General features: G+C 49.9%; 1 protein-coding gene across 3 annotated transcripts in view; it reads right to left on the bottom strand.

The window, feature by feature from the left end:
* Positions 1 to 10954, bottom strand: part of LOC307079196 (integrin alpha-5-like) — a 34643-nt gene extending 23689 nt beyond the window's left edge. For all 3 annotated transcript variants that reach the window (XM_079741338.1, XM_079741339.1, XM_079741340.1), the window contains exons 1-10: positions 10607 to 10954; positions 7001 to 7119; positions 3687 to 3787; positions 3131 to 3254; positions 2920 to 2981; positions 2758 to 2803; positions 2333 to 2458; positions 1476 to 1520; positions 1178 to 1221; positions 992 to 1048 (exon numbers count right to left, since the gene is read on the bottom strand). In XM_079741338.1, the coding sequence (XP_079597464.1) occupies positions 992 to 1048; positions 1178 to 1221; positions 1476 to 1520; positions 2333 to 2458; positions 2758 to 2803; positions 2920 to 2981; positions 3131 to 3254; positions 3687 to 3787; positions 7001 to 7119; positions 10607 to 10800 (918 nt within the window). In that variant the 5' untranslated portion in view covers positions 10801 to 10954. The remainder of the gene's footprint in view (positions 1 to 991; positions 1049 to 1177; positions 1222 to 1475; positions 1521 to 2332; positions 2459 to 2757; positions 2804 to 2919; positions 2982 to 3130; positions 3255 to 3686; positions 3788 to 7000; positions 7120 to 10606) is intronic.
* Positions 10955 to 16740: the final 5786 nt, after the last annotated feature.

Raw genomic sequence — 16740 nt, 5'->3', positions numbered from 1 at the left:
CCACTGCTCACATGTAACAAGGGGCTGGTGTATGCGTGTGTGTTTGCTTGAATTAATGTGTGTCCATCTGTGTGTATGTGTGTGTACGTGTTTGTTTGTGTGTGAATGTGTTTGTATTTGGTTCCTTGTGTCAGTGTGTGTGTGGTATGTCGTATCTCTTACCATGACCTTTAGCCTTAGCTTCCCTAACCCTGTATACCGGCCTCTCTGAGCAGAGGGAGAGAGAGAGAGAGAGAGAGAGAGAGAGAGAGAGAGAGAGAGAGGGACAGACAGACAGACAGACAGACAGACAGACAGACAGACAGACAGACAGACAGACAGACAGACAGACAGAGAGAGAGAGGGAGTGTTGTTGGGCTACAGGCTGCCGTTCTGCTCCTTATACCCATGCGCAGTGAGACGGCTGACCTCTGAACTCAACAGATATATCCACCCAGCAGATTCCTCCATACTCTCTCCACTCTCAGTACACACACTCCAGCACACACTTCATTCTCTCATAGCCAAGCACGCACGCACGCGCGCACAAACAGACCCAGCCACACACACACACGCACACATATCCAAGTACACACACACACACACACACACACTCGCACACATACAAACACACAGTCATCACATACACAGACATGACCTGTGTATGAAGGGATGAGGGTGAGTGAGGTGAACACTGAAGTTCACCTAGACTCTGCATAGCCCTCCCCCTCCTTCTCATTGTATGTCTTACGTCCTGGCATCTAATGTGCGCACTTGTTTGCATGTCGTATTTACTTTTAGTACTTAGTTGTGTAGCATGGGTTATGGGTTAAGCTAGCGATTGCTGTTGCCCTTGCCATTGGTTCTATGAACACCCTTACTGCACCGGACAGCCTATATTGTTGTTTCTCCTTATTCCGACAAATGGACTTATTGTCAGTCGCTTTGGAAAAGCGTCTGCTAGATGCCCAGAATGTTTATGTAACTGTAAGTCACGCGGGTCCTGCCGTACCTGCTCTCCTGTCAGGTTGACCACAGAGGCCAGGCTCCGGCCGTCCAGGATGGACACCTGCGGAGACCAGGGCAGAGATGCGTCGGTTAGAGTGGCTGTACCGTGAGGCGAGTCGCCCGCAGTACTGGCCTCGCAGCACGCTGCCAGCTGCTGCTGCTGTGTGAGTGGCGTGTAGGGATGCTTTACCAAGCCATACAGCATTAGCCCTTTAGGGACCCCAGCTACAATATCTGGGAAAAAAAAGAGACGCAAGGGGACACAAGTTCAGACCAAAGACACGGAGGACGTCAAGTCATGTTTCCAAATATAGATCATAGTTATAGACTGATAGCGGAGCTCGACCTTAATAGAATATGTTGTCCCTCTTCATTAAAATGGGGGATTTCTTTGTTGTTATGGAGTGAGTGGCCCATGTGTTTACTGCTCATCTGCTCGGAGTTCAGTCACCACACACCACACCACACACTGTAAACATGAGCCTCACCTTCGACATTGTCCCCGCTGAACTCTCCAGCCGACACAGAGTAACCTAGAGAACAAGACACACACACACACATAGAACAGAACGCATGCATACACACACGCACACGCACACACGTGCACACACACACACACACACACAAACGCATACACGCACAAACACGCACACACACGCACGCACACGGACGCACGCACGCAGGCACATATGCACACGTTAGAATTGTGGGTGGTCATAGGTGTTTAGACACAGGGTTAGGTTGTCATCATCATTCATTTAAATTTAATATAAATTGAAAAATCGCTGGCCAGCCCATTGGTCTCTCTTTGATCACAGCTCCCACCATGCTAGCTCACACCCGCCACGCAGAGCTACACTACCTCGCGTCACAGATTTAAACAGCCGGTCCAAGTGGACAAAACACTCTTATTGAGGCACAGAAGGCCTTTCCATGAGCCTACCACCACAAGCCCATTACAAGGTGTCTGGATGTTAAGGTCTGGATCCTCTGAGCTCAGGGAGCATGTTAGTGCCCAGCTCTGAGCATGTGCACTCTAATCAGCTGTGTCCCTCTGATCTCCCACACCTCTTCAGGCACAAGCTACCAGAAGCAGAGGCTTCCTTTGGCATAACGGAAGCCAGGTATCTGAACCAAAATCTCCTTCCTCACTACTTTGTTCAAGGGGAGGCAAATCAAATCTTTTTGCAATTGAATATTCGGTGTACCAAACCACGTACCGTGGACCAAAGATGAGCTATTTCGACATAAGTGAAGCCTTGTGGTTATTGTAGCGAGACTGCATCATCAGTCTTGATGTGGGACACATACACATGCTGATTTAGATGGTAAACACAGCAGTTACCCTGGTAACTGTCGTCGTAGCAGCCCTGGGCCTGTCTGGTCTGAATCTGCCCGGCGACAGACAGCAGGAAGTAGGACGGGTAGTAGGCCTTGACGATGTCTTCTGGGGTGGCTGAGATCACCTGACCTAAGGGGGGGGGGGTAAAAGGTCAAGGGGTAACACAATAGGCACGACTCCTGACCTTCTGTCGTCATCTGACAGGCGGTGTCACCCGCGTCAGGAGGGACGCTCCCTGACACCAATCAAGAGGACCCACGTCAGAAGGGACGCTCCCTGACACCAATCAAGAGGACCCACGTCAGAAGGGACGCTCCCTGACACCAATCAAGAGGACCCACGTCAGAAGGGACGCTCCCTGACACCAATCAAGAGGACCTGGTCCTGTTCAACCACCACACGATGAAAGATAGCACTTCTCTGCTCACCTTGCCAATAAAAACTTCCTGGCCCTCCAAGCAAAACCTTTCCTTCCTGCAACACAAAACATGCAACACGCTTTTATTACCACGCGTCATCCAATTAACGTCAGAAGTCAGAAGATCCGGGAGATACCAAACAGAGAGGGCGGTCTTTGCTCTCGTCCTCACCTTGGTGAAGTCTGCGCTGAAGCCCCCCTGGCAATAGCCCTGACCTGCAGGCCCGTGGCGCTCTGAGGTCACAGGAAGAACCAGAACAAGAGACGCATGAAGCACAGGTCCAACCCCCCCCCTCGAGCTGCTACTGCTGACGAGAACACTGGGGTTGAGCCGACGACCTGCCGGCCTCAAGAGCCGACATCTCCCCGCTGCAGTACCGTACCTGTCCGACAGGGGGCGTACTCCACAAAGGTCCTGAGGCCGTCCACCGAGAGGTAGCAGGTGCCTGTGGCGTCGGAGAATGGCGTGTCGTGCTCTGTTCTCCAGTAGTACCGGGGAGCACAGGCCTGGGGACACAAGGCACACATGTTACCCTTAAAGGGGACATATCACACCAACAGGTGTGGGTGTGATTAGCCTTACAAGCCGTTTCGAAAATCTGCCCCATATGACGTCACATGACCTAGATCTGTGCTGGATAGACGAGCATCGTTTACTTCAGTCCACTCGGTAGGCTGGTAGACTGATCTATCAAGCACAGATCTAGGTGGACACGCCCACTAGTGATGTCATATGGGGAAGATTTTCGAAACGGCTTGTAAGGCTAATCACACTCACACCTGGTGGTATGATATGTCCCTTTTAAGCATGAGCACACAGCAGTATGTTACTCTTAAGCATGAGCACACAGCAGTATTCTCATGCTTAGTTATCAGTACAGTGTTGTGGTTGGAGTGAGGGCCTACCAGTACAGTGTTATGGTGGGAGAGAGGGCTTACCAGCACAGTGTTGTGGTGGGAGCGCACCACGGCCCCGAACCACTGGTGGGACTTGAACTCTACCTGCGTGTCGACCTCGTTCATCTCAAAGGAGCGGTCACCTGATGGGGGCACAACACAACTCTCTCAGTTTAGCGCTAGCTGCGTACAAAAACAGGATGTCAGCCGCCGAGGGCACTGGTCTGTAGCGTGTGGCGGGTCAGTTGGCTGACATGCCGAAACGAACTCACAGTTTGGCAGCCACGATGCCTTTCTTTAATGCCAAGCACACTTTGAGCGTATAATGATTAACAGGTAAATAGTAGGCAGCTATTATGTGCGGCTTTGTTTTTCCTTTGCAAAGAAGCGTGCGTTTAAACTGCCCTGTGATTGATTGTATCGTGATGTCTTATGTCTGAGACCTTTTACACGTTTACACTCTTTGTGTTTTCTTTACAGGACTATGGTATGAGACTCTAATCCATCCTCCATGCTCCTGTCACACACACACACACCCCCACACACACACACACATACACACACACACACCAGACACACACACACACACACACACACACATCCGCCCCCACACACCAGGGCGTCAGACGGCGTTGTTTATGTCTGAGGAGCTGGCGAGCGGTGTGGATGAGGAGGTAACAGGAATCATAAGTGTGTTTCTTTGGCGGTTTTTAAACCTGTCCATCCAAAAGCAGAGCTGCGATATCAGCCAACATATTCAACAATGAGATGCCAGCATCGACGCTGTGGACAATTAGTACGAAGGGCGTTTTAAAGCACCGCCAAAGCTTAGATCTAGGAGGGACTGGGTGGCAGGGCAGTTCTGTAACCGGTACGTTCCAGATGTTATGCTCCAGATGCTGTGGAGGGCAGTCAACCAGCCTGGCTAAATGAGGCTCAAGACGTTATGAAGGGTCGAGATGTTATTCAAGCCCAACAACCGTATAATAAATAGCCTTTCCAATCCAGCCAGAGTAAGAAGTGCACCAGCCCAGCACATCATTCACATGCCTTAACAGGGGCCCGTCTCTTTAAAGCGGTGAGCAGTGGTCCGCTGGTGATGGATGAGCGGCCCTGGGGCCGGTCTGCCAGCGGGGCCTGGACTGTGTCCCCCTCACACATCCTACAGACAGCCAGGGGCCACAGCCCTCCCACCACCTCGGAGAGAAGCTGTGTGTGTGTGCGTGTGTGTGTGTGTGTGTGTGTGTGTGTGTCTGGCAAGCCCAGTGGATATGTTGGTACGCGGCTCCGCAGTACGCACGTTGGCCCACCAAATCGTAACTCCCCGGTCCCAGCGGACGCCCACGCCATGCGAGCGTGTGGTATGTGAGCACGCACAGGATAACACGCGGCCCTTGGAGCCAGCAGCGCCTTATCTATTATCTCTTCCTGTCTATCTTCTGAGGGACACAGTTATTTTTCTGGGCTGACAGAGGGGCAGCCCCACCAGTCCCCAGGGGGCCCTCTGGGGTCATGGTCCCCCCTAAATGACGGTGCTGGTTAAAGAGAGCCTCACGGGTACGCGCAAGGAAACGCAGGCTGGTCGGAAAGGCTGGCAAACACATCAACAGACAGTCAAACGCACCAGGGGTGAGTCTTTACACGGGGGCAGTGGTGGGGGTGAAGGTGGTGGTGGGGATGCTAGCGGTGATGACGGTAGTGGGGAGGCAGTGAGGTGCTAGTTGTGGTGACGGTGGGGAGTCAGCCACCATTAAAGGGTAATTCCGGTGTAAAATGGATTTGGGATATGTTAAGTATGATATTGAGTTGAAACGTTCGTTTCGGAGCACACAAACCGCATATAGACGCTTTCTTCAGTTGGCTGTTTTTAGCCGATTCTATCAAAACGCAATAAACTTGAAACGATGGGGACACTGGTTATGGTAAAAACTAAATCGCTATTTTTAAACCACTTAAAAGGCTAAGACTCGATAGCTAGATTGACGAACACAGAGATTGTGACTTCCGTCAGCAACACGCAAGCTCTGTGTTCGCCAATCTACTTATCGAGTCTTAAAAACAAAATGGCGTCGACGGGTGATCTACTGACGGTATTGTGTGTATAAAATGTCATTTTTAATAAACAATCTGTACACTTACAAAGTTCTCAATGCCTCGTTTTATATGTTAAGACCCTTATTATACTACCAAAGAAGTGTCAGGCTACTTTTAGCCTTTTAAGTGGTTTAAAATAGCGATTTAGTTTTTACCATAACCAGTGCCCCCATCGTTCCAAGTTTATAGCGTTTTGATAGAATCGGCTCAAAACAGCTAACTGAAGAAAGCGTCTATATACGGTTTGTGTGCTCCAAAACGAACGTTTCAACTCGTTATCATACAAAACATATCCCAAATCCATTTTACACCGGAATTACCCTTTAAGCAGGGAAATGAGCATCAAAAGGCTGGCTTCAATCAAAAAGAGGCAGAGGATTAGGAGCTTGGCGGTGTCCAGCTCCTCATACATCTGACGGGCCAGAGGCGGGCCGGATCCAAGAGACTGCCAGCAGGCTCTGGAGACACTCTGATGGGTGGTTAGGAACAGCTTAATGCTGCACCGCCCTGCGCCAAAGGCAGCTCAGTGAAAGCATAGTTCTTTACATTTACATTTAGGGCATTTAGCAGACGCTTTTATCCAAAGCGACTAACAATAAGTGCATTTGTTACAATAAGTGCATTTGTCATAAGAAGTGAAACAATATATCACTGTCGGTACAGTAAAGACGTTCATAGAACCAAGTGCAAGTATTACAATCGCTAGGCTAACCCATTCCCCGTGTAAAGCAGCGATAGCAGCTACTGTAGATGCTACACAATTAAGTACCTTGAATAAGTGCAATGTACAAGTGCCAGGACGTACAACATTCAATGGTGGCTGTGCATTGGTTTCTATGCAGAGTCGAGATGAACTCTGAACAGGTGAGTTTTGAGTCTTTTGCGGAAGCTGGTGAGCGACTCTGCGGTCCTGACATCGGTCCTGACATCGGTAGTTCTGACTGTGGTTTCCGCCTCCTGCTGTGACCACCCTGGGCAGCTACTTATGGACCCTGGACCCAACGACTACTTTGCGTAGTGAATTAATCAAACCGTTCTCCTTGTCATGTCAAAGAGTTGTTGTTCTGCGTTGGGTGAAGCTATGGGTCTTGACACACAGTTACCTATTCTTAACATCATGACAATGAAGAACCATTCTTTGGTTGTTTTAGTGTTTTGCCATTAATGTTCCGCTTCTCACGTAACTTGTTCGACCTCCATCTGTACTTGCGTGGTGTTTTAGTAATCGGGATGATTGATGAGGCACACAGGAGGCAGCCTACCTTGTTCATCAAAGTGGACGACGGTGCAATTCCCCTGGCTCCAAGGGCACAGGTAGACGGCCCCTCCCTCGGTGACGTTTGGCTGGCTGGTGTTGGCTTTGGGCGCACCAATCAGAACACTAGCATGGAGTTAAAAAACAAAATAACAAAGCCTTACATGGTGTGACGAGCCAGGCGAACAGTTCCTGACTAAAGAACGGCGTTCTTTAGTCATAGTGCAGATAGCTGGGGTCACCCCCTTAGAAGATGGAGATGAGACCACAGAAAATATCATGAGAAATAGATCGAGTGGTGAGAGAGAGAGAGAGCGAGAGAGAGAGAGAGGGGGGGGGAGGGAGAGAGAGAGAGAGAGAGAGAGAGAGAGAGAGAGAGGGAGGGAGAGAGAGAGAGAGAGAGAAAGAGAGAGAGAGGGAGAGAGAGAGGGGGGAGGGAGAGAGAGAGAGAGAGAGGGGGGAGGGAGAGAGAGGGGGGAGAGAGAGAGAGAGAGAGAGAGAGAGAGAGGGAGAGAGAGAGGGGGGAGGGAGAGAGAGAAAGAGAGAGAGAGAGGGAGAGAGAGAGAGAGAGAGAAAAAGAGAGGGGGGGGAGGGAGAGAGAGAGAGAGAGAGGGGGGAGGGAGAGAGAGAGAGAGAGAGAGGGGGGGAGGGAGAGAGAGGGAGGGAGAGAGAGAGAGAGGGAGAGAGAGAGAGAAAAAGAGAGAGAGAGGGGGGGAGAGAGAGAGAGAGAGAGAGGGGGGGGGGGGAGATTGTGTTGATAGTGGTGTATGTGTGTGTGTGTGTGTGTGTGTGCTGTACACATAGTAAACAAACACCTTATCGCTATCATCGCTGTGTTCCCCTCTATTTAGATCTGAACCCATACCCACCCAATGTGTTGCCACTGGATGGATAATGGCTACCAGCCCTCCTGTTTCTGAACACTGCAGGTCTCTGACCCTGGAATAAGTAGCCTGTGGTAGATAGCACTCCAGATGAACAGTATTCTGAAGCGCTGGTACTAAGTAAGTACTGCTGAAGGACACGGTGTTGATATTAGCATTGGAATATTTCGTGGTTGGTCAAATCGATCAATTAAGTGATGCATGTATATATGTGTGGTACCTACGAGACTATAAGACTCACCTCATAGTCCCCAAAACACACACACACACACACACAAACATGCATGGACAAACACACACACACACACACACGCACTCACACACATACACACACACCCACACACACACATATCTGGATAGCACCAGAGCATCACTGCCTTGGCAGAAGTAGTTACAGTGGTTCCTGACTGGGAGCAGGCCTTTCCACGCCCTATGACGTGCAACGGGATTCTTCTTTCAAAGCTTTCACCGCTATAGTCCCCCCCCACCGCTAAATGCCCTAAATGTAAACGTAAATGTAGTCATCATGGAAGCTGTTCAGAAGAGGCAGCAAGGAGCTTTTGGGTGGGCCGCAGTTATTGCGAGCGGCCAAGATTCTTAAAAAGGTATAGTGTAAAAATGTGTTTCATTCCAAGAAGTACCCAAATAATGTTATTAATACTCTGTTTAGAGTATATATGAAGTTATAAACCAATCCTTAGTCAAAGAAAAGCGATGACTTCCTTTTTTCCACACGATTGTGGATACCAGCGTCGACTTCTGTTATTTGTTATGCTTGCCGCTCCAGCTTCATAACAACCTTACTTTCTTTGATGGAGCGATTAAGAGCCAAAACGTGGAGCGCTTCCTTCTGGGTTTAGCTCATCGTCATGGGGCTGGTGGGGACCAGAATACCCTAAGTCCATCAGCTCCCTCCCCCCTGGTCCAAGGCACTCTGCTGTCCATCAGCCTGTCATTGGCTGACCAAGCGGAGTGAGTGACAGGCAGGACCAAAGGCGTATCCAACCGTGTTTCAGCACTGAGCAAGTAGTTTCAACAACCAGGGGTCCCCCCATGTTTCAACAACCAGGGGTCCTGACATGTGAACAGAACAACAGACCTGGAGTCTGTCTTCTTCATGTCACATTTAAATTTACACTTAGGGCATTTGGCAGACGCTTTTAGCCAAAGCGACTTACAATCAATACATTTGTGTTGAAGGTGAAACAATATATCGCTGTCGGTACAGTAAGGATGTTCATAGAACCAAGTGCCAAGCACTTCCAATCGCTAAGATAACCCATCCCCTGTATACAACAGACAGCTAGGATAAGATGCGACACAACTACGTACTTCGTACGGCTCGCGAGTGTCCCGTGTGGCAACCCGGCCCCGGGCCAATTAAGGGCATGCAGAGCACCTTAGGAACAGGTGGAGGAGCAGGGCTTAAATAGCCTGCTTCTCCACTCATTCGGGGCTCTCCCTCCTGCACGGAGAGAACGGTCCTCGTGGGTGACGGGACCGTCGATCCCTCCCGGGTTGTTTTCGTTGTTGTATTGTTTTCCGTGTGAGACTTTGTCTCATTTAGGGTTAAGCATGCCTTTCTGGCTTTTTGCCTGCTATTAACGGACACGTGCACTGATACGCTGTCCTGCCCCTGGTAGCCCCCCATCAGGCAGTGAATGGGCTGAAGGGTCCTCAGACCCTGAACCTGACCTCAACATGTCAGCCGCTGCGGGGATTGAGTCACGACCCTGGGACCACCTCCACCCAAAACACTCGCCTCTTGCCTCCTAAAAATGCCTTATTAGCTTAGGCCGGGTGTGTGTGTGTGTGTGTGTGTGTGTGTGCGCGCATGTTTGTATACTATGTTGCCTTCTAAAAGCAGTAGATGTGTGGAATAAAACATTTACAATAGAAACAATACATTGATAGACGAAGTGCAAAATAAGAAATAACCATGAATCTTAAAAGACTGGGTCCAGGGTTGTCTAATCAACACCCTGATAAGAGTTAATGCTCACAATTACACCTTCCAATTATTATAAAGAAATATCCTGTTGCTGGTGCCAACACTATTAAACCAACATCAAACCTTATTACAACTCAAGAGCTTATAACGAGTTCAAATTTAAGGAGGCCTAAAATGGTAATTCATTATTTAAATGTCATTTTTGTGTGCAGGAATGATTTGACTGTGGGGTTGGCTGTTAGGTGCCGTAATTCAATGACCTAATCAAGTATTGACTCATTTAGGATGTTGTCTCACTGTAATAATATCATCAACATCTAATCTCCTTTAGCCGCTAGCTGTTGTGCAGAGCTGACCTTTCTTTTCTTTAATCAAAATCCATTTCAGGGCAGTAAATAGAAGCCATACGAAGCTTTGAAGGGGCTTTAAACTCGCAACCGGTGCGCGTCGGAAACAAACGGGTTTCGCGCGCTTTTCTGCACGTAAACATCAACATCGGAAAATGTAATTCGTTAACAAAATACCGCGAGATTATAGGCTGCCGTATGAAAGTTGCCTGAGAGCAGGTAGAATTTGCGTGTCAGATTTCCGTGAGTTGTCCCACCCGTTAGTTTTCATTCGGACCAACACACAGCATCACATACGATTTATTGTAACATAATTCCTTAAACGAACTAGGCCTATATTCGTTTGTAATATATTATTATCTATGATAAAGTCATATACATAATATTACTGCAGATACCTTAACAAATAAATTAAAGTAGGCCTATCTTACCCAGCTGGATTACTAAAGAAGTCCACAGAATAGCCGAAATAACTTCCCGCAGGCCCGGTGAAGGTAAGGCGCGTCTCGGTGTCGAGGTTAAAAGCGGCGCACAGCTGCGCCAAAATCACCACGAAAAGCACGACGGAAAGGCTGTGAGATATTCCCCGCGGAGAGCAAACACACGGTCGCTGTCCAATTCCCATCTCTCTTGTGCGTCTTTTCTCTCATTGAGTGGCCGGGACGCAGAGCCAGGCAGCATCCGAGCGGTGGCTTGAGGGTTCGACTGTGGGCACGGAGCTTATGGAGACCGCAGCAGCCTTCCTTTCACTCGGGTTCCAGCAGTAGTAGCGCTCCTGGTCCAGAGCTGATGTTCAGGATAAGGCAGGGTGAGAGGGTTGGTAGGAGTGAGACGCAAACAGACACACGCACGCACACGCACACACACGCAAATGGGGCTACTGGGAAGGAGAGGGGCGTGTGGAGACTTTGGAGATCACTTTGGGTGGAGCTTGAGATATTACAACATTGAGATGTATCTGATCTTCTAAGGCAGACGAAGGGAAGAGGAGACGACAGGAATACCCCTCAAACACGGTGGTCCTATCTCCAGGGAACATCTGGATCATCCCCCCTATATCATCCCCCCCAAATAAAGAAATAAACCAATCAGATCTGGATCATCCCCCCTATATCATCCCCCCCAAATAAAGAAATAAACCAATCAGATCTGGATCATCCCCCCTATATCATCCCCCCCAAATAAAGAAATAAACCAATCAGATCTGGATCATCCCCCCCAAATAAAGAAATAAACCAATCAGATCTGGATCTGTGAGTCTTTAACTGTCTTTAAAAACTCCTCTCAGCAGTCACCTCCTCCGCACCAGTCACCTCCTCCTCACCAGGCACCTCCTCACCAGGCACCTCCTCCTCACCTCCTCCTGACCTCCTCCTCACCAGGCACCTCCTCCTCACCTCCTCCTGACCTCCTCCTCACCAGGCACCTCCTCCTCACCTCCTCCTCACCTCACCAGGCACCTCCTCCTCACCAGTCAGCTCCTCCTCACCAGGCACCTCCTCCATACCTCCTCCTCTCACCAGGCACCTCCTCCTCTCACCAGGCACCTCCTCCTCACCTCCTCCTCACCAGGCACCTCCTCCTCACCTCCTCCTCACCAGGCACCTCCTCCTCACCTCCTCCACACCTCCTCCTCTCACCAGGCACCTCCTCCTTACCTCCTCCACCAGGCACCTCCTCCTCACCTCCTCCACACCTCCTCCTCTCACCAGGCACCTCCTCCTCACCTCCTCCGCACCTCCTCCTCTCACCAGGCACCTCCTCCTCACCAGGCACCTCCTCCACACCTCCTCCACACCTCCTCCTCACCTCCTCCTCACCAGGCACCTCCTCCACACCTCCTCCTGCTCACCACGCACCTCCTCCACACCTCCTCCTCTCACCAGGCACCTCCTCCTCACCTCCTCCTCACCAGGCACCTCCTCCTCACCTCCTCCGCACCTCCTCCTCACCTCCTCCTCACCAGGCACCTCCTCCTCACCTCCTCCTCACCAGGCACCTCCTCCTCACCAGGCACCTCCTCCTCACCAGGCACCTCCTCCTCACCTCCTCCTCACCAGGCACCTCCTCCTCACCTCCTCCTCACCAGGCACCTCCTACTCACCTCCTCCGCACCTCCTCCTCTCACCAGGCACCTCCTCCTCACCTCCTCCTCACCAGGCACCTCCTCCACACCTCCTCTCACCAGGCACCTCCTCCTCACCTCCTCCACACCTCCTCCTCTCACCAGGCACCTCCTCCTCACCTCCTCCTCACCAGGCACCTCCTCCACACCTCCTCCTCTCACCAGGCACCTCCTCCTCACCTCCTCCTCACCAGGCACCTCCTCCTCACCTCCTCCTCACCAGGCACCTCCTCCACACCTCCTCCACACCTCCTCCTCTCACCAGGCACCTCCTCCACACCTCCTCCTCACCTCCTCCTCACCAGGCACCTCCTCCTCACCTCCTCTCACCAGGCACCTCCTCCTCACCTCCTCCACACCTCCTCCTCTCACCAGGCACCTCCTCCTCACCTCCTCCTCACCAGGCACCGCCTCCACACCTCCTCTCACCAGGCACCTCCTCCTCACCTCCTCCTCACCAGGCACCTCCTCCACACCTCCTCCACACCTCCTCCTCTCACCAGGCACCTCCTCCACACCTCCTCCTCTCACCAGGCACCTCCTCCACACCTCCTCCTCACCTCCTCCTCACCAGGCACCTCCTCCTCACCTCCTCCTCACCTCCTCTCACCAGGCCCCTCCTCCACACCTCCTCCTCTCACCAGGCACCTCCTCCACACCTCCTCCTCACCTCCTCTCACCAGGCACCTCCTCCTCACCTCCTCCTCACCAGGCACCTCCTCCACACCTCCTCCACACCTCCTCCTCTCACCAGGCACCTCCTCCACACCTCCTCCTCACCTCCTCCTCACCAGGCACCTCCTCCTCACCAGGCACCTCCTCCACACCTCCTCCACACCTCCTCCTCTCACCAGGCCCCTCCTCCACCATGTGGTCCACCAGATGGCCCCTGCCCGTTGGGAACAGTAGCGGCCCTTCACAGAGCCAGTCTCTGATGTCGCAGCCCCTCTCCAGCTCCTGACTCATGGGTTCAGCGGTGGTGGAGTCAGTCCTCTTGTGGTGGAGTAAGCTCAAATCCCAATCGTGCTCTTATTGGCAAACATAAGCCACAAGCCAGTTCCTCTCATGGGAACCACAGCACTGACTGAGGCAAAACATGAGAATGGTGACCTTAGAAACAAATAAGAGCAAAAGCAGACTGGGCTGTACTGGGACTGAGGGTGTGTTGTGCTGTAGAGACTGGGACAGGTTTCATTGAACCACGACCTCCTGAAAACACACAAATCAGATGTAGATTAACCACTCTGCTAGCCTGGCTATCCGGGGAAGCTGCCGTAATTTTCTTCAGCACAAGAGGCGTGATCAACGGGCCTCGTTCAACTGACTCTGTACGCGACTGGCTGCTTGCCGTCGCTTCCCTGTCGTCATTGTGTTAAACCAGCCAATTGCGCGCCAAGGGGAAAAGCCAGCTTGGTGATTGGCTCCAGCAAAAACGTATCAGAAGCAGATAGAAATGTATTGCTCTTCTTCGCCCGAAGAATGGTCGGGGCTACCACTCTGCATGATCAATCGAGACTTCAAAAGATTCTCAGAATGAATGAAATCAAGCTTGTCTCTATTAACCCAGGCTTCGGGTCAGCCCTGGAAGATTAGACAGACGTTGTGTGACTTTAGTTCAGCTGGTTTTATTCAGAGTGGAAATGTTTTCCCTGAAACTATGGTGGCCAAGCCCCAGACCGGACAGGGCAAAGGCAGGGTCATTATCGGTGTTCTGGGATTCAAAAGGATGCAATGGAGGAAAACAAACACTATAAATGTGTATTTGCTTGTTAAACGTTACGTTTTATTCCAGCCTGCATTTTCACATTGTGGGTGACCTGATATCGGTGGACACATTCTGAACTTATATATAATTTGAACTTTTAAATACACACTCCTGCCTATTAATAGACACAGCCTCTCTGCCTTTCTGCACAACGCCAAATGGCATGTAAAAGATCTTCTGATCTTGTGAGAATTCACTTTGTGTTGTTATAGTTTAACTGCTCTTGATTGTACTCTCTGTGACACAACTAATTAAGTCCAAGGTTTACTTGAAAAGTATCTTTGAATGTGGTTTCTCCCCTTTTTTTAAATCCCACTCCTGGTACATTTCTACTGTCCGTCTGGGAAGTCACTGGCATATAGTTTGAACTTATCCATGACATTGATCTTCCATGGTAACCATACCAATGTCCCCCCCATTGTCCCCATCATATCTACCTCTTCCTTCCCCAAAAACAGGGCTAGAGGCCGGTTTGGACCCCCAGAGGACCCCAGGGAAGGCTCGCTGGGACTACGGTGGTGTAACTTGTAAACCCACACCACTGCTGAAGGTGCTTCGGCTGGCACAGCCCTGGGCCAATCAGAGGAGCTAGTCGGAGGAACTTCCAACCTTCATGAACGGAAGGGCAGAAGCCCAGCCCCGGAGCGCCGGGAGGCAGTGAGGACTGCAGGGGGAACGTTGGGGAACGTTTTATCCATACCAAAGGTGTGTCCCAGAATGCCTTGCATGTTTATCCCTGGTCTCTTACATTTAAGAATAGTAAATGAGTGTGGTTGCCATGGGTAACAGGATTTCAGTCAATGTCATGCAGTCCGTTTGCCTTTTTTTTTAACAACTAGTTAAGAGATTAGGGAATCTTAAGCATTATAAGGTTACTTTATACTATTTAACAATTTTCCTTGGTTCAGTTGTGGTATATCATTAGGTCCCAAAAGTATTATTAACAGAAAAAAAAAGCTAATGATGAATTTTAGTCCAGTGTTTCTCCTTGCCTCCATATTCTCACCATGACCTCTTGTGAAACTTAACCTTACAAACAACTCAGGTCAATGTCCCCGAGACTGAGGCTACCTTGGTCCCCTGAGGCCTCCTATGCTTTGAGCATATGAGAACAACAACACGTTACAGGGAACTGCTCCAACTACTGCTGCATTCAATTAAATAAGGTAGATATAAGTATTTACTATACTTTTTGTTGTTTTTACAAAAATCTTTGTCTACATTTTTTTATTTTTATATTACTCCTATACATGCATCAAGGCTATTGGTCATTTCAAAGTGTTGAAAGTTCAAATTCACATAATCAACATTAGATGGCAATGAGACTGGGTGTAGGAAACACCCTTTGTTTTGCTAGCTTGCTAAAAACTCTCAAACATCCTGAACTAGGGTAAAAGGAAAAGCAAAAAGGGATCTTTTAGAGAGAACAGCTGATGACCGGCTATTACCTGGCAGGCAGCACAACGTGTTTATTATGCAATAGACATTTCCTCCTTTCCTTCCTGGAAAACAAGAGGGAAGAAGGCCTCTAAGCAAGCACATAATTACACCATGTATTCCCCAGTCATTGGGGATGACCTCATCGGGCGAGAATGATACAGAACAAGTTTTCTTTCCACAGGAGGAGCATGACCAACGGCGTGCTGTTGACGAGAGCACTGCTCAAGACCGGGCAGCCTGACACGATTTACCAATCCCATCTTTACGCCTCCTCAACGTATGTTTCTCCAGACTACAGCATGTGAAGGTAGATTGACAGGCGTGCATGCCTCATGTATGCATCACCTTGGTTTGATCCTGTCACTGATTGCGCCCCCTTTCTCAGTCAAATTTCTGAACTGGTTTCCCTGCTCAATCTTTGCTTGCCAGTTTTCCCTGCCTAAACTACAAGAACAAGAGAATACAGAGGTGACCCGGATATCAGGAAACCGGTCAGAACATCTGACATCAATGAGAAAGGGAATTCATCTGAAATCAGTTTAGAAAAATGAGCTGTGTGCTTGAAGCAACACTATCAGTTAACCTTCCTCAAGGCACGAAGGTTGAGCCTCCTTGTCCACACTGTCCTGGCAGATGACTGAAGGAGACAGAACTGGGGACAGCAGACCTGACACCTACAGTAGCAGGCACTACATAATAAAAATATCTACGATATCCAAAGTCAATACCACGTAGTGTTAGGGTTAAAAATACACACCACTACAAAGTATCACACAGTACAGACCCCCACTGAAGGAGGCGTTGTGTGGGCCCGGCCTTGTACAGTCAGCCTGTCAGCCAGAAGGCAGGATGCAACATTCATTACATACATCACCATCCAGGAATCAAACACACAATAGCCCTCTAGTACCTAACACCTAGCCTAACCAGGTGGTACCCCCAATTCCAATTTAGTGGGACACAGGACTCTGCGAGCAACAGCCAGGGGAAGGGATGCAGAATCAAATAAACAAACCAAAGTAAAACAATATTACAGTGCTACCCTGGTCCCTTCTGAGAGAGCAAACAAAACACATTAGTGGCCAGTGCCGATAAAAAACAAAAAAGTGCAGCACCCATTTAAAACATTTGTACAAGCAATGAATACAATATAAGCCTACTTGTATATTTTGTTTAGTAAAAGCAATTGTGCATAAACTCCTGTAGCACAATAATGCCGAAGGAGAGGAGGAAGA

Source organism: Pollachius pollachius (assembly GCF_949987615.1).
Source record: "Pollachius pollachius genome assembly, chromosome: 8".
Classification (NCBI taxonomy): domain Eukaryota; kingdom Metazoa; phylum Chordata; class Actinopteri; order Gadiformes; family Gadidae; genus Pollachius; species Pollachius pollachius.
This window is presented reverse-complemented; position numbering and strand designations above follow the sequence as displayed.